The 26,410-nt window shown below is 31.1% G+C and overlaps 3 protein-coding genes and 1 long non-coding RNA gene across 7 annotated transcripts; 1 reads left to right on the top strand and 3 right to left on the bottom strand.

Annotated features, from left to right (window-relative positions):
* Positions 1 to 1,160: 1,160 nt before the first annotated feature.
* Positions 1,161 to 3,386, bottom strand: LOC121120817 (tubulin beta-1 chain). The gene is made up of 7 exons (XM_040715693.2): positions 3,146 to 3,386; positions 2,979 to 3,087; positions 2,541 to 2,896; positions 2,116 to 2,484; positions 1,932 to 2,056; positions 1,690 to 1,877; positions 1,161 to 1,638 (listed from the first exon to the last, which is right to left on the bottom strand). The coding sequence occupies exons 1-7, from the start codon at positions 3,200 to 3,202 to the stop codon at positions 1,469 to 1,471; spliced, it is 1,374 nt and encodes a 457-aa protein (XP_040571627.1). The 5' UTR covers positions 3,203 to 3,386; the 3' UTR covers positions 1,161 to 1,468.
* A 25-nt stretch (positions 3,387 to 3,411) lies between these two features.
* LOC121120818 (patatin-like phospholipase domain-containing protein 4) lies at positions 3,412 to 5,346 on the bottom strand. Of its 3 annotated transcripts, none has more exons than XM_040715696.2 (4): positions 4,941 to 5,346; positions 4,837 to 4,863; positions 4,475 to 4,776; positions 3,412 to 4,349 (listed from the first exon to the last, which is right to left on the bottom strand). In XM_040715696.2, the coding sequence occupies exons 3-4, from the start codon at positions 4,760 to 4,762 to the stop codon at positions 3,837 to 3,839; spliced, it is 801 nt and encodes a 266-aa protein (XP_040571630.1). In that variant the 5' UTR covers positions 4,763 to 4,776; positions 4,837 to 4,863; positions 4,941 to 5,346; the 3' UTR covers positions 3,412 to 3,836. The 3 variants fall into 3 exon arrangements, with proteins under 3 accessions (XP_040571630.1, XP_040571628.1, XP_040571631.1); XM_040715697.2 differs by having other exon boundaries at positions 3,689 to 4,069; positions 4,136 to 4,349; positions 4,475 to 4,863; positions 4,941 to 5,079; XM_040715694.2 differs by having other exon boundaries at positions 4,475 to 4,863; positions 4,941 to 5,326.
* A 115-nt stretch (positions 5,347 to 5,461) lies between these two features.
* Positions 5,462 to 6,188, bottom strand: LOC139905878 (uncharacterized). The gene is made up of 2 exons (XR_011780988.1): positions 5,724 to 6,188; positions 5,462 to 5,646 (listed from the first exon to the last, which is right to left on the bottom strand). It is a non-coding gene; the product is annotated as an uncharacterized lncRNA (long non-coding RNA).
* A 9,824-nt stretch (positions 6,189 to 16,012) lies between these two features.
* Positions 16,013 to 24,962, top strand: LOC121120153 (regulator of microtubule dynamics protein 2). 2 transcript variants are annotated; one of them, XM_040714996.2, is made up of 6 exons: positions 16,013 to 17,028; positions 17,097 to 17,288; positions 17,668 to 17,806; positions 17,871 to 18,184; positions 18,510 to 18,756; positions 24,646 to 24,962. In XM_040714996.2, exons 1-6 carry the CDS (start codon positions 16,613 to 16,615, stop codon positions 24,706 to 24,708), a joined length of 1,371 nt encoding a protein of 456 aa, XP_040570930.2. In that variant the 5' UTR covers positions 16,013 to 16,612; the 3' UTR covers positions 24,709 to 24,962. The 2 variants fall into 2 exon arrangements, with proteins under 2 accessions (XP_040570930.2, XP_040570929.2); XM_040714995.2 differs by having other exon boundaries at positions 24,640 to 24,962.
* The last annotated feature ends 1,448 nt before the right edge of the window (positions 24,963 to 26,410 follow it).

Here is a 26,410-nt window from a genome sequence, read left to right as displayed (position 1 = left end):
AAAATATTTATTATTTTTGAATTCATAGAAAAATTATTTCTTCCAGGATATAGATTTAAATTATTTTTATCCTTAAGAAGTTGATCATAATTAAACTTTTCTTCGGTTTTTGGAGCAATGGGACTATGTCAAATGTAAACAAGTCAAAAACACTTAATGCAAAAATTACTTTTAATTAATTGTTAACATTTTAATAAATTGATCGACCGCAGAAAATACGGTGAGTAGCATTAACTTACTGGAATTATCTGAAGATTATATATACTGCGAATAAGCCTGGAAAACTTGGAGTTGAATGAAAGCTTGTATCAGTTTTTTTTAAAGACATTCATTTATTTGTAGATACTAACGTATATGGTTAAATGCAGTGTCGCAACTATTGTGGGCCGAGCCACACCTAACTTCAATAACATAATTATTAATTGATAATTCTAAACCATCTTAAATTCTTGTTTTCAATAATCCTTTATTTTTTAACTGTTTTTAACGGGAGCTGATTAGAGTGACTATTTTCTATGGATATCCACAGTAATGATTACTCATCAGTCATTAATAGACTGATAAATACTAGTACTAAAAAAAAGTAAGGAGGTCCAGTCCCTCCTCGCCCGGTGATTACAGTTCTGATTTTTCAATTTGTTATATACAAGCTTTTTACTTAATGTCTTATTCGAAGGTCTTTACATGAATCCCTCCACATCTAGGTCGGATTATGGGACTGCTGTGAAGTGCAAATGTCAATGTATTAATGTATATCACCTCCGTTCACAATACCGTCAAATCCAGATATTTAAAACTTTTTACTATATAAAGTTTAAAGGACTTTTCATTAGAGTAATATTTTCATTAATATATTAATATGTAAATTATCCGGGCATGTGCAACTTTTTAGCCCACTTTTACCAACTCGACTTAACGTTCAGTTGAGCTTAAATATATGGACGTCATTAGTTCTTAGGATAAATTTAAGTAGTGATGCTGCAACCAAGCCTTTATATTACTTTTAATTAATTCCTAAAATATCTACAGAGCAAAACCAAAAATATGTATTCAAAGGTACTTTTTAGAATACATTTTGGCAATATTTTCCTGTACTGCCTTCAATGACCAATGATCATTGCCCATTCTGCATTTTCACGTAAATTAACTCCATACCTTAATAAATTTAATTATGATGTAATTCATATATGTCTAAAATCTTAATATACGTGTGTACATATTCTTTGTTTAAAAAACTGAGCTTTTGACGTACTTTGGAAAATATTAACAGTTTCGTTGAAGACGAATATATAATATTTTGGATTTTTTGATATTATGTTATTCGTAAAGAGAGGAAGTTATATTGCGAAATAACTTTCGATATATGGATTCATAATGTGTTAGGAAAACATAATATTTTTAAACAATTCAAATATTTACTAATTTAACATGAAAATAGTATCAATTAAAAAAATTGAAATCTCAAGAACTAGGGTTCTCCTTCTGGTATTGTGTCGATGATTTCGTCGTCAAGATCATCGGGATTTTCTTCATCATCATAAGCATAGTCATCTGCTTCTGCATCTTGATACTGCTGATACTCAGAAACAAGATCATTCATGTTGCTTTCAGCTTCAGTAAATTCCATTTCGTCCATTCCTGTCAAAGAATGAATAAAGATAAATTTAAAAAATCGTCGATTTAGTTTACCTTCACCAGTGTACCAATGAAGAAAGGCTTTTCTTCTAAACATAGCTGTAAATTGCTCGGAGATGCGCTTAAAGATTTCTTGAATTGCTGTGGAATTTCCTATGAATGTAGACGCCATGGGTAAACCACTGGGAGCCACGTCACAAACAGCGGTTTTAACATTATTAGGGATCCATTCAACAAAAAATCTAACAATTTTTCATGTAAATAAATTTCTATTCAACATCATTAATTGCACTTACGAAGAATTTTTGTTTTGAACTGCTAACATTTGCTCATCCACTTCTTTCATAGACATCTTTCCACGAAAGATAGCTGCTACTGTCAAGTATCTCCCATGTCTTGGATCACAGGCAGCCATCATATTCTGTAGTACAAATGTTGTTAATTACTATGTGATAAATATATCTTTACAATCTCTCTCACTTTTGCATCAAACATTTGTTGTGTCAACTCTGGGACAGTCATTGCACGATATTTAGAGGCTCCTCTTGCTGTTAGGGGAGCAAATCCGGGCATGAAGAAATGAAGTCTTGGAAAAGGAACCATATTTACAGCTAATTTTCGTAAGTCTGCATTTAGTTGGCCAGGAAATCTTAAGCAAGTAGTTACTCCAGACATTGTAATGGAAACCAAATGATTAAGGTCACCATAAGTCGGTGAAGATAACTTGAGTGTACGAAAGCAAATATCGTAGAGAGCTTCATTGTCGATGCAAAAAGTCTCATCTGTATTTTCTACTAATTGATGAACTGAAAGTGTAGCATTATAAGGCTCCACAACGGTATCAGAGACCTAGAAATGGATATCATTATTATGAATTCAAATTTTGGTTATTTTTATATCCTAACCTTTGGCGAGGGAATAACTGAATAGGTTTTCATAATTCTATCTGGATATTCCTCTCTCATTTTAGATATAAGTAATGTACCCATCCCTGAACCAGTTCCTCCTCCGAGTGAATGGGTTAGTTGAAACCCTTGAATACAATCACAAGTTTCGGCTTCTTTTCGTACGACATCCATCACTGATTCAACAAGTTCTGCTCCTTCAGTATAATGACCCTTTGCCCAATTATTCCCAGCTCCGGATTGTCCAAACACAAAGTTATCTGGTTTGAAAATTTGTCCATATGTACCAGAACGTATGGCATTCATAGTTCCAGGTTCAAGATCCAAGAGAATTGCTCTTGGGACATATTTTGATGCTAAAAAACATAAATATAAAAATATTAGCTCATAAATTAAATATTATGACAATGAGTTCATTTAGTTTTGGTATAAACTTACAGGACGCTTCATTATAGTAAACCTCTATCCTTTCGAGTTGTTGAGGATCATTTCCTTCGTAGGCACCTGATGGTGATATTGAATGTTCATCAGAGATTACTTCCCAAAACTGTTCAAACAAACTATTATCAATATTTTCTTTACAAATAAAAAATCAATCTTGTTACCTTGGATCCTATTTGATTGCCACATTGTCCGGCTTGGACGTGCACAATTTCCCTCATTATTGATGATTTTACGTTCAACTTAATGTGATCTCAAAACGTGAGATATCTTTAAATGTGCTTTCCTTTCTTTTTATCACTCAGGAAGTAAATTTTCTTGGCAAAAATAATTATTTAGTTTTAAATTAGAATAATTCAACTGGAGCCAAAATAGGGAGGTGTAAAAAAATTATCGAGCAATGAACTAAAAGTAAATGCTTATAAGAAACTTAATATTAAAAAAAATTATATTTCATTTATTATGGACAAATACATTCAATGAGACCGCAGTTAATATATTTATTTAAAAATAAAAGTTGCAATAATATAAATAGAAAATTAAATATATCATTGAGATGATCTCTTGATTAGATATACCCATTAATTATTTAGTATAAAGGTCGTCATTATAAGAAAAAACAATTTGAATCATTCATAATTAAAAGAAAATAGCCATAAATAACATTACTGACAAACATAATTATGTACTTGTAGCCTCAAGTTAATTCAGTTTACGGAAAGTATAACAATATAAAATTCAAACAAAGTGAGGCTTATTATGTAATAAATAATTATTAGTAGTTATTTTTTAAATAGGTATAACAACCCAGAAAATATATATATAATATAATATAATACTGTTCAAAAATGTTTATCACACTTGGTCTGGAATCTCTTTAATGAGACAATCAGCAAACTCTGGACTGTTAATAAAGTCAAGTGTATGCTGATATCCATCTTGATATAATTCCTCTAGGTCCTTTGCAGGCGAAACTGCACAAATAAATCTTTTAAGATTTCGTTTAGAAATTTCTAGTTCCTCTCCACCAGATTTCCACATCATCTTTCTACGAGAGTCACTACTTTGAGGTCCAATTTGACTTTTGCCTGCAAAGGGAGATATCTTAATTGTTGGAGATCCATCCGACATAATGGGTTGATTATCACTAAAACCTCCGTCAACATATACTTTTCCACAATATGTAGGAAGGGAGTAACCAGAAAAAGCTGGCATATAGCAAGAACAAATGAGAGCTTCTATTAGTTCCTCACGTGTTGAAAATTGACTAACAATTATATTTTTCATCGTTTTGGGATCCGTAATAGATATGTGAAGTTTTCCGGACACTATTTCATGTGCATCTAACGGCAGGGTCTCATTTAGTTCCTAATAAATTGGGCAAATATGTATTTTAATCTGAATTATCCTTTCACTTCATAACATATGGCATAAAATAGAATGTACAATATTTTTCAATTTAAAGGTAATATAATAAATAAGTATGTAATAACCCTTGAGAAAATGGAATTGATGTCAAATTTCGGATGAAAGGCACCTCCTGGAAGTGCTTCTGCTTTAGATGCCAGTCTTAAAAATTTAGATCGAAGGATTTCAGAGGGAATGTCAGCTAAAAGAGCTACTGCGATAATGGATCCAGCGGATGATCCAAGGGCATTCTTAATTTTAATTCTTCCTTCAGCGATTTCTTCTGTCCACGCAGCAGCACTTCCAACATGATACATTCCTAAGAATCCACAACCGGAGAAACTAAGATTCACGTAGTATCTCACAGCGGCCATGGAAAACTATGATACTGAAAGAGTTGGTAATGACAGTATAGCATGAAAGTTGCTTTTTTATTTCTCTTCTTTACCCTCTTTTGGAAGGAAGACTTTCCTTTCTGTTGAATAAAAAAGTAGGAAGATGCTCTGTTGTTCTCTTTTCTATTATGTATGTGTGAGTGAATAATATAATTACCTAAAATGATGTGATTATCTAATTAGATAATCTCCCAATTATGGGAATGAATTGTATTCGTAATTAAATACAGGAAAGAGTAGTCAAAAAAAATGAGTACAAGTACCAAGCGTGGAACTGATGTATTTTATAATAAGTTATGCATATTGACACTTCACTTGTAACTAAGGAAATACTCATAGGACATATAAATTAACATTGCACTTCCATAGATAGATTTTTTATGTCCAAACTTTGAAGAATACATGACAATAATGAAGAGCTTTGTTTTAATCACTACAGACAAAAAAAAAGAGAAGGGGATTGAATATGCTTGAATTTAAATGAATTTATGAACTACATTCCCTCGTATAATGACGAATAACTAATAAGATATTGTCTACTATAGGCAGCCACCTGTTCATATGCAACATTATAATAATATCATCCCATTTTCAAGGTTACGTTATGTTATGTTACCTAACAACTTCCTTTTCATGAACCCGTTGGTTAGGCTTTTAATGTTGCGTCTCTCTTACATATATTTATTTTCTGCTTTTTATTTAAACAAAAGATATGCGATCATTCTTCTACTTTAATAAAAAGTTTATTTATCAATTAATTATCATACTCCACTGGACTGTGAAATTGAACTTCTTTACATGTATCTCATACGTTGACGTTCTAGCTGGCCGTTGCGGTCAAGACAATTTAAATCGTCCAAGACCTTAATATATCGAAACCAAGAGAAAACAATTGATGCATGTTTTTTTCAGAAATATATACTTTTTAAAATCTAATTACTTTAGTATTGGTAATGGCAACGAGACTGATCTATGAAACTTCACCATTAGCTTTCCGTGAACCATATTACTTCCCATGATATTTGACAAAACTTATTGGGCTTATCTTACATAAGTTCTGACTCTTCTACTTTTGAGGAAAATCAACCATTGGATCATATTTCAAGCATTTTTTCCCCCAGGCAGACATTTTTCCTTCATCTAATGGCCTCTTCCACACCAATGGTATTAATTAATGTTCGATTTCCATGTCTTTTATCATATCCGTTTCTAAACCCCTTTACTTACTCTGACATAGCACTTTTCAGAATATAACATCATTATATTATGCTTGAATGAGCTTATTCCATCAATCTTGCAACCTTTAGCAACTTCTTCAGCAAGTCGATATTTTTTACAGTATTTTCGTCTATAAATTACATTTCATACCAATTGAAACTGGAGAATTTCCTAAAACCTCTTTAAGCTGAAAGAACAACATATTTGATATTATATATTATCTAGGACTTCCCTTCAATTTGAATTTTCTCGCCTAGTTTGCATCTTTCGAACTAGACAATGCAGAGGGGGCGCTATGATCCCATTCTGAAGCAGACGAATACTTTGATTTATTTTCACTTATACACCTCTAAGTGATCTTAAGGCCTCCTCAAAATCTATTGAACTTGAATCCACCTGAAAGATTGTGATTACTTATGTTGGGTTTTTTTTCGTAGCTCCTTGAGGATCTCCACTCTTTTCTTGAGTCTGCATATCTGGATCATGTCCTGTATCTTTAATACAGACAGCGATAAAGGGGATTATGGCCTCTAATATCTAACATATACTTACCTAGTATGATGTGATAATAATTATCTAATAGATATTCCCATAGTCACCGAAATGGTACGGATTTTATTTGTGATAAAAAACAAAAAGGAGAAGTCACTTAATTCAACTCTTAAAGTCCAACGTGGAACTGATTATTCTATTTTATGTACATTAAAAATAAGGAAATTATACTCATAGCCCATAAGACATAATATTATAAATTAATATCACACTTCCATGAATACATCTTATATTCCTATCTATCAATACTTTGTAAAGTACATAATATTCTTTACTCTTAGTTGAATACACTTTTTTGTTATTCTTATCACTGACAAAATAGAAAGGAAAAAATGAGAATGGGATTTGATTTTATGTAAATGTACTCTTCAATTTATATAAATATCTTAGTGATAATTATAACCTATTGTTATATACAGTATATATCTATATAACTTATAGTTGTATACACTATATATTATTATCAATGATAGACGTATAAAGTATACGCTAGCTGATAGACTAGCATTCTTACTCCTTATAAGGAATAAAAATAGGTAAGTCTTTTGCCGCTGGTTCATATAATCATTCTGATTAATGATTGTAATTTACAATTCTCATATAGAGTATCCATATTTTGATTTCCAAAAAAAGGAACATGTGGCCCAAAAATGTCGGTTTTAGGTTTCCAATATTTTGAAATAAATAAAATTTAAGTGTTAAATTTTGATTCCTATTTATTTTTTTAATAAGAAAATTTTGGGTTTTCTTTATTTTAAAATTGACTTATATAATATACAGGGTTCATCTTATCTGATGGTACACATTTTATTTTTATATTCTTCAAGAGTAAAATTTGAAAGATAAGTTTTGTGAGGAGATTTATTTAACAAAATAATCTGATTGGCATAACTTGTATTCAATTTGTGAGTCCTCAGCTCTAATAATTGCCTCAATAAGATACCTAAATCCCTTGCAGACTTTGACTATGTAGTCAAACCGAGCTGGGTTCACTCCTTCTTGATGGAAGCTCCTAGAGACTGGACCCTTCTTTGAGGAGTAGTACACAGCCTCTCCTCCAGACGCGCCTTGATAGAGTAGTCCAAGTTGTCCCCGAACTTTTTTCTGGCCCAAGGTAGCACTTTCTTATCCAGAAGTTACATGTAAGCATTTGCATTTAGCCGCTCCTTCCTCTCCACCAAAATTGGTGGGCAGACTTCGACTGTGGTGGCCACTGGATATTTTGTTCTGAACACATGTGTCACTGAACGTGAGTGTCTGGATGTTTGGTTATGATGTAGCGGATGTTCTGCTTATTCACAGTGGTATCAACGGCAAAAAATTTATCCTCATAAATGAGCAAAACTTTGCCCGAATTTTAGTTGGCCTGGTAAACATTTAGAATTTTCTCTTTCCAAACGTCTCAGGTTGCTCTGTTCAGAGATAAGATGTCTTGTTGTCTTCCTCCGTGATTCTGCAACAATGTCATCCCCGATTGAAAATAATAAAATGTGTACCACTATATATAATCAACCCTGTATAGTTTATTATTACAGATAATTCATATTGTATATTGAATTAGGGAGACCAGCTGTACTCTTTTTCACAAACATGTCATCTTTTACATCCTGAAAATCGACATTTTTTTAAATTAAAGGTGTTACAACGATGTCGATCCTTAATTTTACTGCGAGTCCAACAAGGGCTTATACTTATAACTCTGCAACAAATCATCAGTGTAACTTTCTGTCTTTCACGCACTAGTTATAACAACAGCTATAGAAAATTAAAAGAACCTTTTCAGTTTACAGCTTAAAAAAAAAAAAGATGCTCCCACTTTGATTATCATATTTATTTCAACACTGGTTATTAACCCCTCCATTTTCAAAAGCCTGATAATCCCGTATTCAAGGTTAAGTGTCATCTTTTCTCCACTACTTACATAATTCAATGCAATTCTTAATTCTCTTGAATATTCCAAGATTAGGTCTTTAATTGGAATTCCGAAATTTAAATATTATTTTTTCAATTAATGACAGAAAAATAAAAATATTAATATTAATTGACATTAAATATTATTTGAATATTTTGCTGGACATTATGAATAGTTAATTATTCAAGTAAGTTGAACTTCAACCCTTAGAACGACTACTCCAAATTACTACACTTTCCTTCTGACATTAAATTATTGCATAGCTTTTAACTTAACCATGATGGGGGTACGTGAAAAATTGCAAAAATATTTGAACAGCTTTTCTTGTATGCCTTAAAAATGATCCTCATACATATTGCTTTCAAAAATTACCTGAAAGAGTCATGTTATATAAAATTTATGAACATATATTTTAAGTACATAATTTTATTCTCAATAGAGTATTTTCACGTGACCTCACAATTTTGGTGTCGTTCATTTTGGAGACATAGCAACCAAGTATCATAACTATGAGAACCCTTTTCATTAATATTAAGAAAAACTATTGGATATCAAAATGGGACCAAAAAATAAAAGGACGTAAACCTTACTATCCATAAATTTTACAGCTGAATAGGGCATGCGCAAACTAAAAAATAAATATTTTCTGCAAGGTGGTATGACTTTCTGTAGCCTGGGTATTACAAGTAGAGATTGCTGGATGGTGCTGGTATCTCCTCTATATGATAATGATAATTATCATTCAGAGAGTTGTATTCTTTTGTTACAATACGGTGGTGTCACTCTCTGTTGCCTTATTTACAAACTAATAAAAGTACACAACGCTCACGCCCTATTGCCTTGTTTTATTATTAAGGAGGAGATCTGTGTAAAAAAACAAGAAAACAACAACTAAGTATAGCGATCAGAAAAGGAAAAACGGTTGATTCGTGTGCTCTTTTTTCTTTTGAGTTCATTATTTAGTAAGTGATAGGTGTGTTAACATCTCCCCTTCAAAAGAAAAATCCTCCCCTATTTTTGTTATAATATGTATAATTAAATAAATATATAGGAATTTAAATATAATTAGGATATTTTCCCTGCACTAATGTTATTTCAAATTTAGAAGGTTCTCCTTTTTATAGCAATAATTGATTTTAAACCCCTAAAATCATATAACAGGGAGCTGATATTAATTCAGTAATACCATGTGTCTCGCTCGCTCCTTTTCCTCGCGCTCTTACAAAAATCTACCTCCACTTATTATATATGTGACCCTTAAATGTTTTAAAAGTATGTTATTAGTCTACATCGTTATAGAATCTTATTTCCGTGTTGTAGATACAAATTAACTTTTATATTGGATGGAATAAAATATTTTTATCGTAGCTATCTTACTTTTCTTGTCCTTAATCGATCAAAAAAAAAAAACGGTACAAATCTAACGATTTTTAGAACACATTATATTGATTTAATTCAAATATCAGTGCTTATCATTTGCATCAAGTAGTATTCAATGCAGGTGTTATGTTTTTTATGTTTTTCATAAAGTTATTTGATAGAGTTTTATCAGGGTGTATTGGAAAATATAAGTTTTGAGCCCCAAAAATGGCGTCTTTTTCAATTAAAAGGTCAAAGGAAGCGGGATAGGAGCCTTATAACTAATTCTATAACTGCAATCCTAAATTAATCCAAAAAATAGGTTATCAGGAAATATGTACAATGTACATATAACCTAGAACTATGTTGCATGAACACATAGAATGACCCAATAATGCATGTTGCTTACATGTTATCATTTTATATCACAGTTTCCCAAAGTGGTCTATATTGAACCCTAGGGGTCAATATAGAGTTGTCAGAGGTCTATGTTAGCAAATATTTACATATTTAAACAGGTCACGAAATTACACGAAGCACAAATTTTGCATTCATAATTCTATTAATAAATTAACTAGGCGGGCTCTGTCAGCTAGACCCTGCTGGCGTCAGCCTTATAATCAGTGATAAAAATTCTCTGTATTAATGGTCATATATTACAAAAAAGTAACCGAAAATCAACACAGTAACCCTGACAATTTGAGAAATGTTTTGGAGATCAGCTGTGGCAGGAGAAGAAGAAATAAACAAAGACATTGGCGGCAAGAATTACTCCGATGTAGATCCCCAATTCTACTCCAAGTCCAACAAAGACTTACGATAATAACTCCGCAACAAACCTTTAGGGTTACGCTCCGTCTTTTATGAGCACACACGAATGTTTAATCAGGTTTTTAATATAATTGAATCTATTTAGGAAAGGATGTTCACTACTCAGAAATTAAGTAATAATGAGAACTGCGAAATAAAAGAAAATTCATTCATCAGATTACCAATACAAAAAACAAAAAAAACAGGCACCTTAGCTAAGTCTTGCAACTCGACTTGGAATCTAAAGCTAGTATATTGTGATCTCAAGAAAAGCCTTAACACTATAGACCCTATATTCTAGTCATGGACTTGAAATGAGCTTGAATTAAATCTGTTATTGAAAATATTCAAAGAATTAGACATGACTTTAGATTCAACGTGGACTTGAAGTATATGGAATTTTCCCCTACTGCGATCAATGGTGTGTCGTAAGCTTCAGAAGCGGAACCGACACTCCAAAATCTTTGGAATTTATGGGTTAAATATGTATGTAAAAATGGTTAAGACACCTACTAGAATTCAAGTGTGGCCTCAAAGTCATTACATTTTTGAATAAGGACTTCGAAGATGACCAATCGGATATGGACTAATGAGAAGAAGCAAACTAAAAAAGATATAGTACCCGTAACACACTCCTTAATCTTGCGAAAGGTGAAATACGAATTGGGCATCTTCTGAAGCTTGTCGCTGTAAATAATTGAAATTATTAAATGAACAAATAGACGGGCTTCACTCCTCCAATCAACTCAATAATTTGTCAGATATCCAATTAGAGTTGTTTTTAGTGCAAGGGCTTACTTTTTATCCTTATATAAATCATAACTCATAAGAAGCTTCCAGTGCTAAAGTTTGTGTATATTGTGAGGTCAAATAAAGTTAATATTATGATACAATTCATAACGTCATAGCTTATTCTTGGGTAGGAAGGCTATAATGTGGAACCAAAAGTGATGATTACGAAAAATGAGGGCTTGATTTCTTCCAATGTCTCGTATACCAATAAGTTAAAATTGGCAAATTTTGCTAATCACCATCAATAAGGGTGGATGAAAACTAAAATATACAATGGATCTTGTTTTCAAGTGCTATGAGCGTATTAAAATTATAGAATAATTTTTAAATTGATTGAATTAATAGCTTAAAAAATGTCTAATTTCATAGTTAAAAGTCCCTCTGTTAATATGCAAGAAAATAAAAAAACCAAGAGACATAGTGATCCTGGAGCAAATAGACGATTAAATAAACTTTCAAATGTATCTTGAAGTTATTTATGTAATTATTGTATTTAATTTATAATTGCATCTAAAATATTGTAGCAAGTAAATGTGCATTTCATTTTTGTATTCAGGGTTAAATATTATTTTTACTGCACTAAATTATTGAATTAATTATTTAAACTGATTAATTTGTCCTTCAAAATAAAGTATCAATTTCAAGTCGTATTTGTACAAGATCATTATGTAATTATTTTCTTTCAAATAACTAGTTAATATGAAATATTATTCTTCGAATACTAATATAATTAATTCATAAAGACGATATGTTTGCACAATTAGTCAAATGGATTTGGAGTCTCACCATTCAAATGTTTGAATGGTGAGTCAAGGTCAGAAAATATTTTTCCTAACTATAAGTTAAGAATAACTGATTAGTAGATGTGTGTATTTTTAAGCATATTGTTTATCTTATGTTGATTTATTATTTTAGGGGGTGAAAGTTTAAATTTAATTTCTAAAGTATCATTCAAATAGTTTCTTGAGGTGATATTCATATTATTTAGAGATACCGGCTCCGAATTTGCAGGTATTTTAAAATTTGCGACTCCAAATCATAGATAAATATTAATATACATATTCTCTTTGTTCTTAACCGACTCCGTGAGTAGATAACTCTATGTATATTTTCTACATGCCTCTCTAGCGAAAGGTGTCTTTCAGATCAGGAATCGAATGATTTCGCCTTTACATGTAAATCATTTTTGCGTCTCCAAATGGATGATTACAAATTAGTTCTACAAATATCTGTAGTGGCACAAATCAAGGAATACTAGAACTACATGAAAGGAAACAAAAATATCGCAATCATACAGGAAGGCTGACTCTCTCTTTTCCTGTAACTACAAAAAGTAGAAATGACTAGTATGATTTATGAACATTGATAAATTTATCCGACTCGTATCAATTTATCACAATCTTAAATTAGTCAATTTTTTAACTTATCCTAAATAATATTTATCCTTTAACTTAATAATTTCATTTTATACCTAGACAAATTAAAACTTAATTTATACTACTTTCGACATTCATTTAGCATATATTTTTTTTTACATAAGTATAAAAATAGTTTTTATTTCGTATGTAATAATAAAAATATAATATTGGGAGTACAACCGTCTGTTTGTTCGAATGCAGTTTGGCAATGTTTTTGTTGTTGTATTGATGATGGGAAATATTTTATCTTCAGTAAAGCTGTGTTTTTAGTATTCCTTGCACAAATCTACTGCATCAATTGCATCATTTACCTCGACGGTGGGTTTATGAAAAATGGCAGGTTCTTAGTCAATATGCACAATTTAATTAATCCTTGAATACAGCATTGTTCCTCCTATAATAATAAGTCACGTGGCATTCAATTTTAATTATGAAATAATAACAATTAAGCATCTTAAATATGGTGGAATATAGTTATGATGATATATTAAAAATTAGAAATGATTAACCTATTCAAGTATATTTTTTTATATGTATTATTTCAACTTTGATAATCAAACAGAACTATCGAAAATTTTGTGAACCTGTGAAGGTCCAAAGTAAATAATAAACTCCTTAAATGCGGCGAAATATAGTCATGGATACCAAAAGAAAATATTTAAGTAAGTTGTTATCTTTTGCAGGCAGTAATAATTAGAGGTGGGAAGAAGTCATTATATTGCAACTCAAAGTCTAGTCTCAAGTCTTTGCCCACAAATCCAAGTCCTTGAATCTTTTTATCGAGCCCAATTTGAGTCTTCAGATTTTTTTCTAGCTAATTTAAGACATTTCACGTCTAAAGTTGATGTATGATGATGTAGATTTTGACTTTTTTCAATGAAAATTACAACTTGATAACATTACAAGGCACAAATCATCACAGTTATATTACTCGTAATTTTAATAAATTTAAAGGAAATGATAACATCAATTAATAGTTGACCATCAAAAGGTCTAATGTTATAATAGTTAATTAGATAAGGCGCTATTACACGTAGAAATTGTAACTTGTATAATTTGCTTATATATGTTGAAACACATCGTAACTTGTACGCAATATTTACATATATTGGTGACTGTATAGTGAATGGAGGGGGTACTATACCCGCTTGTCAAAAATATTTTTGTCAAATTTGTCTTTTCTAAAATAAAAAAAAATCACAACGGTCTACTGTTTAACAATAATCTCAAACTCCACTTAGTATGACTCAATCGTCTGGAAGATTAATAGAAGCGATCCTATATGAAGAATTAATTAAATTCTAGTTTTATAATATTTATAATCGCTTTGCTCATCATTTTTCTCTAAATCTATAAGTCCTTAGAAGATTTCCAGACGATTCCTTTCGAGTGTTTCTAAATCTTTATAATATTTACGATTTGATCACATATCGATGTCGTATAATTAAATTATTTTGTAGAATAAATGCTAAACCAAGTTCAAATACGTTGACTTAGCCTCTTTCTACTTGATTTAAGGACTTATTTGAATAATTTCTTGCTATAATGTGTAGTAACCAGTTATATGATTAATTTTGATTAAGGACAATATGTATATCATTGAATTTTTAATTTATAAGATAATATTCGTTACTGGATAAAGTTTATCAACTATTCCAAGAAATATACTTCAATGACTTAATCCAAAACTCAATTTCTGTAATCTCCGGCCCAAACTCAATATATATTTGTTGAGCATTATGATATATTCGTTTAAATTTGGATTAATTGAAGTAAGCACCAGTCCACTATTATTCGAATATTATATTATTATTATAATACGATTATCTATAGACTGTCTTCTATTTTTTTTTCGGGGGAGTTCAACTGATTCATTATTTGATAAAATAAATAGGAATATTAGATTACAAATTAATAGTAAATTAATTGTTCTTTCCCATAAATTAAAAAAGACTCATTCATGCGATTATTCGCTCATATAATACAAATTTGATTTTATAGAAAATTGTACCTTTAAAAATGTTCGTTATCAACGCATAAATTGATAATTAGCTAATTACATGAAGTTGATAGTTGTATATTATTTTTAATTTTACAATGTCGTTATTAATTTGAAGAAGGAGATAGGTTTTGTTGTGTTTTTATTGATATTTAAAACATACAGATATAAAGTAAAGAGTAATTACTCATTACTAATGAGTAATTAGAATGACGAGGACAATTTATTGAAGTGTTCAGCTAATGAGCAATAAAGAAACATAAGGATCAAACAATGAGTTAAGAACTCATTGTATCTAATCATTCAGTCAACATTAGCCTTTCAGTTATCAATAATATTTCATAAAATCTTAATAAATTAATAATTAGTGGTAAAATAACCTTCTAATTTTTACAAAAGGAGTTTGTTATTAGGTAATTTTATCGTAGTGGATATCATTGGAACTTGATTCATTCTTATTTTTTTATTCATAGAGTTCAATGCCTGTTTGCATTGCATTCAATTGTACTTCCAGAACACTGGCTTTTGTAGATCCCTAGAGCACGGTCTTGCAAGTAAATTGTTGAGGAAATTTGAGCTTAACCATAATTATGTGAAAATAAGCTTTTTTCCATAAGTATTTTGATAGCTTTATAAAACAATCATATGTTTTGGCATCCTTGTTAGTTGTTACTTAATTTAATATTCCATATATATTATATCCATCTATTTTCAGATGTCCTAAAAATCCAGTGCTTTTAAAACCGTCGTCAAGATTGGAAACAAACCAAATGGTCAAGGATATGTTTTAAGCACTTCAAGGACTCTGACATTATTAAGCACAAAGTTAAGTGCACTCTTGTTAGTTTTGATGTAGCAGTGCCCCCATTTTCGTCTTTCTTATGCACTTAAAAAAAGTGGAGTCCCATCGACGAATCTTAAAGCGAAGAAATTATGAAAAAGACAGTAATAAAAAAATGAATTCGGATGTCATGGTTGAAAAAAGACCAACTGTAAATACAGTCATTACTCATACATATGCCCTACCTAGTACTATGGAATTCTTGGGGGGTGGTGAAAAAATAGAGCAAAAAGAGACGTCCTGAAATCAAGATAGCAGTAATATTTGATAGTTGCCATATCTGATTCAGTTTAAGAATCAATAATTTGAAAAATATCAATAATAGGTTGAAAAACTTGATTTTATTATTATTTAATATTTTGTAGAATAAATGATACTTCATTGATTGCATGTTTATTTTTCTTAGATATTCTAAAACATTTTTTATTAAAATAAGTATTTACAAAAACAAACTAGAAAAAAAAAATCAATTATGAAAATGTTCTTGATAATGTTGTTATAGGCTACATGCAATTAAAGGTGAATTTAAACACCAATCATGGAGATTCCTTTAAGAGATCTCCACTCCTTCCCAAGAGTGAAAATTGAGATTGATGAATTATTATAACAATAACAATGAACTATTTCGCATTTTCCAGATTCCATATTTATACTTGCCATTTTAATAAGAGAAAAGAGGAAAATTGGATCTATCTTGATTACCCTCATTTACCATTTTTCACATTCATTATTAAGTGAGACGAAACGGCTATTTACTATAAATTATTTGAATGTTTTGATCCTTTTGTTGTTTGTATTCATCGGGTGTCTCTCCCTTCAATTTTTTCATCAAGTAAGCACTATATCTTTTATCTCTATTATGATTTAATAGCGGAGAAAAAGTAGTGATGTACGAAAACAGCTCAAACCTACTCATAACTAAAAAGAAATGCTATCTAAGTTTGTTCCAACACTGATTAGCAAAATAAACATAAAGTCATGTGACATAGTTATTATTATTGTGTACTCATGTCACAACAAACTCGAAGGACTAAAATTGAAATTAATTTATTCATCTGAAGGACCATTTAATTGGCTATACATATCAATAATTAAAGATATGATGGGTGGGAGTGAGAAGAGTAAGATAGTTCTTATAGGAGCACTGGGCGCGGGATGTGTTATTGGAGCTTCAGGGATTATCCTTATACAACGATTAAGTCATAGAATGGAAAGTTCTGTTCCAATGGCATCCACGAACGCAATTAGACGAGAATTAATGTCAATTCATTCGGAAATTCAGGAGTTGCATCTCTCTATCGATGAGCTTAAACAACGCCATCCTCCAAAGAGTAAAGCTCTTAAGTAATAGCATGATTATTATGTGAATTTATTGATTAATAATTATTTTATTTGTGTATAATTGATACTAGGTCCTCTCTTCGCTCAGTGACTTTCGCAGATGTAGAAGAATCCTTCCAAGAGCGTCGGCGTCATTCTGAAGTAAAATCCAACGAACAGACAACCATCAATTCAAACGAATCTGTAGCTTCCTCGTCTTTCTTTTCCGCCAATAGTTCTTCTTCAGACGATGAAGAACAAGAATTCTTTGATATAGAGTCAGAGTATGGAATATATTTTACACCTTATCAGTTCACAATAACATGTTTGAAATCTTGCCCCTATGTTATTACAAACAGTCACGTATTATATCAAACCTGATAATTCCCCCATAGTTTGAAAAAACAACTTGATGTTGCATTTTTATATTTATAAAAAATAATCTTAATTTAACTTATGCAATCAAATCATTGGATACGAATGGATGAACCATACATGTACATTCGTTTGTTTGTTCTATTAATGTTCTTAATTTTTATTTATTCACCTGTCAAGAGTGTTATTACTTAGTTGTACCATCAGAAAGTTGACAAATTTGTTATTCTCATTTAACTCGATTTTTATTATATATACCTTTTTTTTTTTTTTTTTTTGTCACAATAGTACTTCAACGGGATCCTCTCAAATTTCTGCATCCGATAAAAAAATCATCGAACTATTTAATAGAATAGATGAACTGCTTGAGGGGCAGCCAGGAGAGCAAAAACTAGCATATGTTTTACTCAAAGAAAATGAACCTGAGGTATTCGTTAATCAACAACTATGGATAAAAAACCATGCTATTTTTTTTAAATGATGTGTTTTAGTACAAGGAAAACAGTGAATTTCTATGGCGGCTCTGCAAATCCATGTACATGATGGCAATTATTGTAGGAACGGAGGGAGATATGGATCGGAAAAAGGAACTTATTTTTCAGTCAGTTGGCGTTGGTAAAAGGTCTTTAGATATGAATGACAATTCTGCTGAGGCACACAAGTGGTACGCAATAGCAATCGGAACAAAAGGAGAGTATTTGGGATTAAAAGAGAAGATCCTGGATGGTTATACCTTTAAAAACCATATTGATTGTGCAGGGAAGCTAGCTCCGTTAGATCATTCTATTCAACATCTACTTGGGAGGTGAGGAGGTCTTATGTATTTATATTTAGATGTATAATATTGTAAAAAGAAATTAAAGAGAAATTCTTCCTTATGTAGTATGTGGATAAAAATAACACAGAAATGGGTCAAATGTTATTCATCATGAGATTGTTTTGTTGTTGTGATATGTTGACACTGTTTTTTATATATTAAATCCGGGTTAACAAACTGTTTATAAAGATATTTATGTTTTTTCAAAATGATTCTTAAGAAATTATTTTTCAAACTCGACCTAAATTTATAACATCTTTAAGAGACAGAAGAAAAAATAGTCATTGTATTTATGTGTTTATGTTATATATAGGTTTTGCTATGAGGTTGCGGAATTATCGTGGTTTGAAAGGAAAATGGCCTCAACTCTCTTTGCGGATCCTCCTTCGTCATCGATGGAGGAAGCCTATTCTCATTTTTGTAAAGCAGAAGAGCTCAAAGTAGATGGTTGGAAGGAAAATCGATTATTTCTGGCAAAGTGTTCAATTCGAATGCAAAATTATTCTCTTGCACGTGAGTGGCTAGAGTCTGCCATTAAACTACCTGTGATGAGTGCCGATGTAAGTTCTATATATTTAAGCAATTATTAATAGAGTGATACACTTGTCATAATTATGTATGCGTATATAAATTTGGGTATTTTGGACGATAGACAGTACACATTTAACGGTGTCAAACGAGATCAAAATAAATTTAATAAATGCTATTTATTAAAAAAAAAAGCCTTGTTTTTCAATTTCTTTTTTGCCCAAGGATTGAGATGATGTATTCTTGAGTACATAATTTTTTTTAAATATATAGCTGCATATAGCTTCATTTTATCACGAACTATGATTTTTACCATTTTTACCATATTGGTAGATATACATGAAACAGAAATACAAAGTTATGCCATCATGTAATCCCGTTAGCCATAATTTTCAATTTGATGTTCTGTACGGACTGCTGGCAAGACAGACAGATTTTGACTTCATAAAGTAAAACAACGGTACTCCAAACCAATGGTTCCAAAACTTTTTTGGAACTCGAACCTTAAAATATGTTTCGAGACGATGTGCGACCCCTATACCTCTAATTGAAATATGCATATAAAATTTGGATTGCATTTTATACAAATAGTACACTTGGTTTTTGCATTATTTTTTTTTTCAAAAAATTAAATTTTCAAAGAAATCCTTAAAAAAACTTTTTCTTACCTCTAATTTTCTGTAAAAACATTTTCAACCTAAAAAAAAAAATTCTAGTCAAATCAATAAATTTCCTTCATTCCTCATAATATTTCAAAAATTATTTGAGATTTGTTGCTTGAAAAAATATTTATTCAGTTTTTTAATAGTGTATTAGATGTTGCTCCTAGTGGGCCACAACAGCATAAATTTCGGGTTATTAAGTTTATTTGTAAGTTTGTTGAATAAAATGCAATCCGGAACAACGCAGTATCTCAATCTAAGGACAAAAATTTGTTGACAATCTTCATCGTAACGGTGGATAACTCAAAAGTTTGAATGAGTAAAACATTACGCGAGAGAATCTAATATACAGGATCATTTAGGTAAATCTGTACAACCTTTAACTGCATCCCGATCAATAAGATAATCAGGAAGATGTTTTAAATTTCATTTAAAAGTTTTAATAATACGAAAAAAAAAAAAAAATCATTAGTCTCAGCTTTCATCCAACGTATCACTAGGTCAGACAGGATTTCACAGTACCTGTCAGCACGCACCCTCTCTTCTGGCTAAAAAAAATATGAGGGGTATGACACTGCCGTTGCTCCCAAAGAGAGGTGGTCCATCCTCAGGTCAGTATTTATGACCCTGGAGACTGTTGCACGGCTTACTTGGCTTTTTTTGACAAGAGAGTTAATCGGAGTCCTAGGAGATGACTTCAAGCAACGTTTCAGGCCTACGAGGAATATGGGAGCGCGTTTTTTATCGCTTTGGGACTTTTGGGGTTTTCTCTTAAATGCCCCCTCCTCCTTCCAGCGCTGTAGACGTCGTAGATAGGCTCTTTGGATACTCGAGCATCTTCTTTATGTACGATGGGCTGTGTCCCCGCAATCCAATTCAATGATAGTGTTCCTTTGGGTGTTCTACATCGTAAATACTTTTTTTGATTAAAAATTGCTTAAAGCTGAGGCTCAACCCCTCACTTTAAATTTGAAATAATTAAAGTTAAATATATTATAGTTAAATGTTTTCCTTATTGTTCAAGATGTAGTTAAAGATGGTCCTGATTTACTGGAACGGCCTTTTATTAATAGTTTGTGTACCTTGTTACAGTGAATATTAATTAAAGCATATATTAATTCCAACTGCGATTTAAACATTTTTGACCTTGAACCCCAAATTATTGCTGTGAAATTTTTTTGATGAGTTTTAACCCGTTATTTTGTTTGGTAGTGTGTGTTATAACTTTTTTTTTTAAAGAGCAAACTTGACGAAGCTCAAATTCCAAGAAATTTAAGCAATATATGTTTTGTTTTATGCTTTTTTTTTACAGTTATCTGAAATGGGTATATGTATATATTTATAAGACTTGATTCCTTGGATTAATATCCCAAAGTAGTAAAATCACCTCAAAAATTTGTTAAATTGTAGATAATGAGATATAAAATTAGTTATGTTAGTTTCTTTAATCGTTATTGCGCATAAATTGTTTTCTTAAGTGTATATATCATATATATATACCAATTTTATGCATTTCTTGGAATTTTCCCGTTCTGTCAAAATAAAATTCATTTTCTTTATATAATGACGAATAAGTTTTTACAAAAAAAAAAAAAAAAATAAGAAAGAAGAGAGATCTAATTTTATTGAAAATAAGTCATAGTAGTATTGCCAGTTATGTGTAGTTTAGTAGTAGTTCCACGTAGTGTTGTATTGGTCCTTCTTAAATAACTGCAGTCCCGTCCAGTTCAGCCTCGGTCCGTGTCACTGAACTTTTATATTTTTTAAACTGTTTCTAGTACTGATAATCCCAAGGGCCGACGGTTTTAAGGATCGGTCCTATGACTGGACCAAATAAATAAGGAAGGCCACAACAAAAATTCCACTAACAAATTATTAGTCCGTTTTTGTGTCCTTGTTAGTTATTAATATGCTAATCATGTAAGTCATTTATGAACACATTATCTATTTATTAGCACGCTGTTACCTTTATTATATCATGCATCCTCCCCTCAAACCCCCAGAAAAAATGCCTTAAATCATTTGGTAGTTAGCCAATAAGGCATAAGCAAACTAAATATTCTCCGCAAGGTGTTGTGACAATTTGTAGCTTGTAGTTGTTTAAGAAATGGCGACAACGCCCTCTATGTGAGAAACATAAATATGTTATTTTGTGTTAAATAAATCATCCAGGTAGTTGTAATATTTTACCACAAGACGGCGCCACTCTCTATCGCTTTGTTTACATACGAATATAAGTAAACAATGATAATGCATGAATGTACAGGAATAGCCAATCCGTCTATTCAGTCAAAATCTGACAGGATCTCAAATTGTAAACACTGAGAGATAGTCGGAATTTCTCTTCAAAAATTCAAATGACTCATTAGCATCATTTTCTTGTGATATACACTTTGCATTGAGCCTGGATTTTTCACATTTCTTAATCATCGTTTAAAATCCTATTAAGTTTTGCCATGATAATAGCTCCGTGCATCTACAGAGAAGTCATGCCAGACGTTTAACATTCTCTCTGTTAATGAAGGTTCGAACTGATAAAAAAAGACTGAAGTGGAAACCTGATTAGGCAATCGATCTATGATCGATCCAATTAGGTATAAAATTATATTTTCCTAAAAAAAAGAGAAGAGTCTCTATTTTGCATAGTGAGGAACTAATCTTCTTGATTATGAATTAATTGAAAGAGCACGTGTTATCCATGAATGATTCTTGTTTGTTTTTCCAAAAGCGATTCCTGGAATCGGTAATATTTTACATACAAGAGGGGAAAAAATACAACATGTTTCACTCTTTAAATCAATAGACAATCTAATTTCTATGAGAAAAAACTATTACTATTTTCTTAGTTTAATTAATAGATATTTAAATAACTTACAAGAGAAAAGGGTTGATTAAAAGTGAATTAAGTTAAGGCATTTCAAATTTTTTTGACCTTTTGTTTAAAAAAACAGAGGCTTTAAGTTTGTAACCCCTTAACATAATAACATAAACTATAGTGTTGTTTTTCTTCAAAATTGATCGGTGATTAAAGATGTATTCTTTGACGGATTATCAATTTATATCAACAAAACATTCTTATGAATCCTTTTGGGTGTCTCGTAAATTGCACTTAAAGTAACGAAAATTGGTCTTCACAATAAAATGATGAAAAATTGATTTATTTTATTTTAAAGGAGTCAAATTGGAGGTAAATGTAAGGTTCTTAAATCAAATAAAAATTTTAAACTATAGCTAAAATTCTTGAATATCTTAAGTCACCCCCCACAAATTTGAATAATAAACCTATAATTGACTCAAATATATTGTGTACATGTTGTAATTTTGTGCAAGTTGCCACAAGATGAGTAATTTTAAACAAAGAATTTATAGTACTTGTGATTAGGATATTGCAATAATTGAGTTTTCCATGGATGATTGATATATTAATGATGTCATTTTTGACTATTTTAATACAAATTACATAAATGTAAGTATTCCAACGAACATTACAACGTCGGAATGCCCACAATTATATTATATACTCGTGAATACATAGTAACCATGTAATGTTAGTCGATTTAAATGACATGATAGTATCAATAAATAGTTGGTAATAAGAAAACAAATGTTGTTACCAATAAAATGAACTAATTATTACTTTAATATTTTTTTATTTCCTTTTGGAAACAACACATTAATTAATAACTATATATTGGATGAAAGTGACCTCTATAAAGATCTCTTAATGCATTTTGAAATAGAATTTGCAATTGACAGAGTGGCAAACCTACGCCTAAATCCAAATTGACCTATGTATCTCAATTTAGTCCAAAGTTATGGCCGATTATGTGTTACTTTGATCCCTCAAAATTTAATGGCCTTTTACCGTGACCATATTTAATCTTCGTAACAAGTTTGATCGAAATCGATTTTTAACTTTTGACGGGATAATGGTGACGAACAGGGGCCTAAACATAACCTCCGTTCAAATTTGTTGGCATAAGTAATAAACAGTGACAAAACATAACTTAGGTTCAACTTCTTTTGCAGAGATAATTAACATATAATTACTTCTGCAACGAAGCTGAACGGAATTGATGTTTTTACCTACATCACCAGGATTACTCCAAAAGTTACAGATCGATTTTGATAAAACTTCGTGCGAAGATTACATATGGTCATAGTAAGATACCATTAAATTATCATCCGTCAAGGTAACAAAAACGTTAATTTAAAATGCATAATAGAATCTAAATTTGGAACATATTGAGGTACAGAGCTCAAATAACCATAGGTATACATATGTCAATGGGCCATATAACGAGTGATTATTCCAGTAATATATGTATTATAATAGGATAAGTAAAAAGTTTTCCGCTATATTTTGACAGTAAAATTAATATGCCGGTCCAACTCGACGATTTTATCGGCATTTAGCGAAAAAGGCTCAGATATTTTTACTTGACCTAGTCTAATCACCGTTCAAATGACCATAGACGTAGGTTTTGCGCTCTACTGAGTGCCCATTCTATGAATATATGTATTATCAGTGTTGTGTTCGGGCCAGTTCAGTCCTAAAATTCATAAAATTCGGTCCTTGATGACGTCAATCAAGTGTATTTCTTCTTGTTTTAATCAGTTTTACAACTGACGATCCGATGGACCGTACAGTCTTAAGGACCGTTTCTAAGACTGGACTGGACCGAATAAATAAGAACTGGCACAACACTATGCAGGGGCATTCTCAGGGGTGGGATGGAGGGATTGTATCCCCCCGAGAGTAGGAATTTTTGCTTTCTACTAGATTTTTTTTTGGGTCAGGATTTGACGAGAATTTTTTTTCTTATAGAAAAGTCATGCGGGAAAATCATTCATCAGAAAAAACTGAAATTTAAACTTAAAAATGTAATTTTTTTTTCAAAACAACGTCATATTTGAAATTTAATTTAAAAAAAATATTTTTTCGTGAATAAAGGTGGATTTTTAAAATTTTTTTGAAAAAATTTAATATTTGAAAGTTTATTTTTTAAATTTTTTTCCATAAAAATTTATTTTCTTTGAATAGCTATGTATTATTAAAATTTTTTCCAAAAATTTTACAATTTGAATTTTTTTTCTATTTTTTGTGAATAGCTATGGATTTTGAAATTTTTCTTCAAACTATTATTTTCTAATTTATTATGAGCAAGAAAAAAAAATGTAATCCTCTTGACGCTCTTTGCCATGTATTAAATCACCACAGATTAATAATAGTACTTTTATCTTTTATGTAAGGATCAGCAAGTCGATGAAGAAGCACGGAAACTTATGGATGACTATGCTGGATATTGTGATGCTGCATAATTGAAGAAAACTCTTTATTACTCACTCTTCACTTATTTTGGGTATACCATTAAAGGGAATGAATACTAACAATAATAAGCCACTACCTCTTGCGTCATCTCATTGAAATAACGCGTTTACTTTTTCTCATTTTTCCTTGTTTGTCAGAGTACGTAATTCATTATCTTATCTTCATATCTATAATAATCTCATTTTCCATTTATTCTTATAATATCATATCATATAATTTCAATAAAACGATTTATTATCTGCTCTTTTTCCTTGTTGTATACATACCAATATTAGGTTGGGGAAAAAGTAACTTTGTATTGGTCACTTTAATTAAATGCTTTAACAGATGCGTTACAATCCTCTGATTTAAGCCAAGTACGTCCCTTTCTCTTTGAAATACTTATTGCCAACGAGAATCCAACTTAATAATTCCCTTCTTGTAGAAGTCCTTGACCTTTTAGGCCAAAAACTAGGGACACCAATTTTGACAAGCCTCTACTGAGGCCAAAACCAAGAGCGTTGGCCATATACATGAACAGTTGGTAGACACTTCGTGCCAGGTCCGGGCTGTTGGGTGGATGTATAAGAACTTCTCATCCGAGCTACCGAAGCTTCTTGGGCGTCATCAAAGATGCATTGTCTTGATAAAACACGATTCCTCTCCCATTCGAGTTTATTTTTGTATCCAGTCTTCTTAAATGGTTCAAAACGGTTCTATGATGGATGTCCAGCTCCATCAATTGCTAACATGACGTTCTATCTCGAAATTTTTCTTGATTTTATCGACATTTTGGACGAGAGGCCTGCCAGTGCGTGGCGCATTATTTGCCCCCACTACATCAGAACGAAATCTCTTGAACCACTCTTGTGCAATACGAACAGAAAGAACATCGGCTTACATGGGAAATTTTCTTGGTCGCTTTTAAGTCGTTTTTGCTTTTCAGGTAGTAAAATTTGGCGAATTTCTTCCTTACCCGACGCACGATAATTCACTAATAAACAAACCAGGCAATATATTGTACAAAAAGCGTTTGTAACATACACTCGCACCTTTAAAACATCGTATCTTACTATCCGATGTGATCAATAATGAACAAGATATACTTAAATACGAAATTACTTTTTCCCCAACCTATTATGTTTAATTAATCACCTTCTAAAAGAACTGCAATAACTATTTTTACCATTATTTATTTCTCTAATTAAAAATAAACCGGTACAGGGAATTAATGCACTTTGAATTCATTTATTATTTTTCTTGTATTTATTCTTCTGCAGAAATGAACTTGTTTCTTATTTCTATGGGGCGCTCAAATAAACGGACTTCTAACTGTTTTATAATTACATATTTTAAAGCTATCTTATGAAATATTATTAAATCAATTTATATTTAATAAGTAGACTAAATTACTCAATTTAACTTATGAGGGAAAAATGCTCATTTTTCTAAACCGCTATGAAATAAATAAATAAAATTTGTGATCTAGTAAGATTACACAACACCTTTTGATGATTATTTGAGAGTATTTTTCGAGGGAAAATCAATTTGCTAATAAGTTCTCTATTTGGTGGTCAAAATATGTATTTGATGCAATCAGGGTTATGATTACATCGTCGGATATGTGAGGGAACCAGATATTGACAACAGCTAACTAGCGGAAGGGGGAATTTGGCTCAAATTTGACTGTTGAATCATCTCTGTTGAATCTTG

Source organism: Lepeophtheirus salmonis, chromosome 6 (assembly GCF_016086655.4).
Source record: "Lepeophtheirus salmonis chromosome 6, UVic_Lsal_1.4, whole genome shotgun sequence".
NCBI classification, from domain to species: Eukaryota; Metazoa; Arthropoda; class Copepoda; order Siphonostomatoida; family Caligidae; genus Lepeophtheirus; species Lepeophtheirus salmonis.
The sequence above is the reverse complement of the archived record's forward strand: the minus strand, read 5'-3'. Positions and strand labels throughout refer to the sequence as shown.

What these genes read in the sequence shown, in the direction of transcription:
- LOC121120817 (XM_040715693.2), bottom strand. Translation starts at nt 3,202, where the DNA reads ATGAGGGAAATTGTGCACGTCCAAGCCGGACAATGTGGCAATCAAATA. An exon ending in GCAATCAAATAGGATCCAAG is followed by an intron (nt 3,088 to 3,145) that starts GTAACAAGATTG and finishes TTGTTTGAACAG; the next exon opens with TTTTGGGAAGTAATCTCTGA. An exon ending in AACAAATGTTTGATGCAAAA is followed by an intron (nt 2,057 to 2,115) that starts GTGAGAGAGATT and finishes TTTGTACTACAG; the next exon opens with AATATGATGGCTGCCTGTGA.
- LOC121120818 (XM_040715696.2), bottom strand. Translation starts at nt 4,762, where the DNA reads ATGGCCGCTGTGAGATACTACGTGAATCTTAGTTTCTCCGGTTGTGGA. An exon ending in TCAATTCCATTTTCTCAAGG is followed by an intron (nt 4,350 to 4,474) that starts GTTATTACATAC and finishes CCAATTTATTAG; the next exon opens with GAACTAAATGAGACCCTGCC.
- LOC121120153 (XM_040714995.2), top strand. Translation starts at nt 16,613, where the DNA reads ATGCTATCTAAGTTTGTTCCAACACTGATTAGCAAAATAAACATAAAG. An exon ending in TTCTTTGATATAGAGTCAGA is followed by an intron (nt 17,289 to 17,667) that starts GTATGGAATATA and finishes TTGTCACAATAG; the next exon opens with TACTTCAACGGGATCCTCTC. An exon ending in TCAAAGAAAATGAACCTGAG is followed by an intron (nt 17,807 to 17,870) that starts GTATTCGTTAAT and finishes GATGTGTTTTAG; the next exon opens with TACAAGGAAAACAGTGAATT.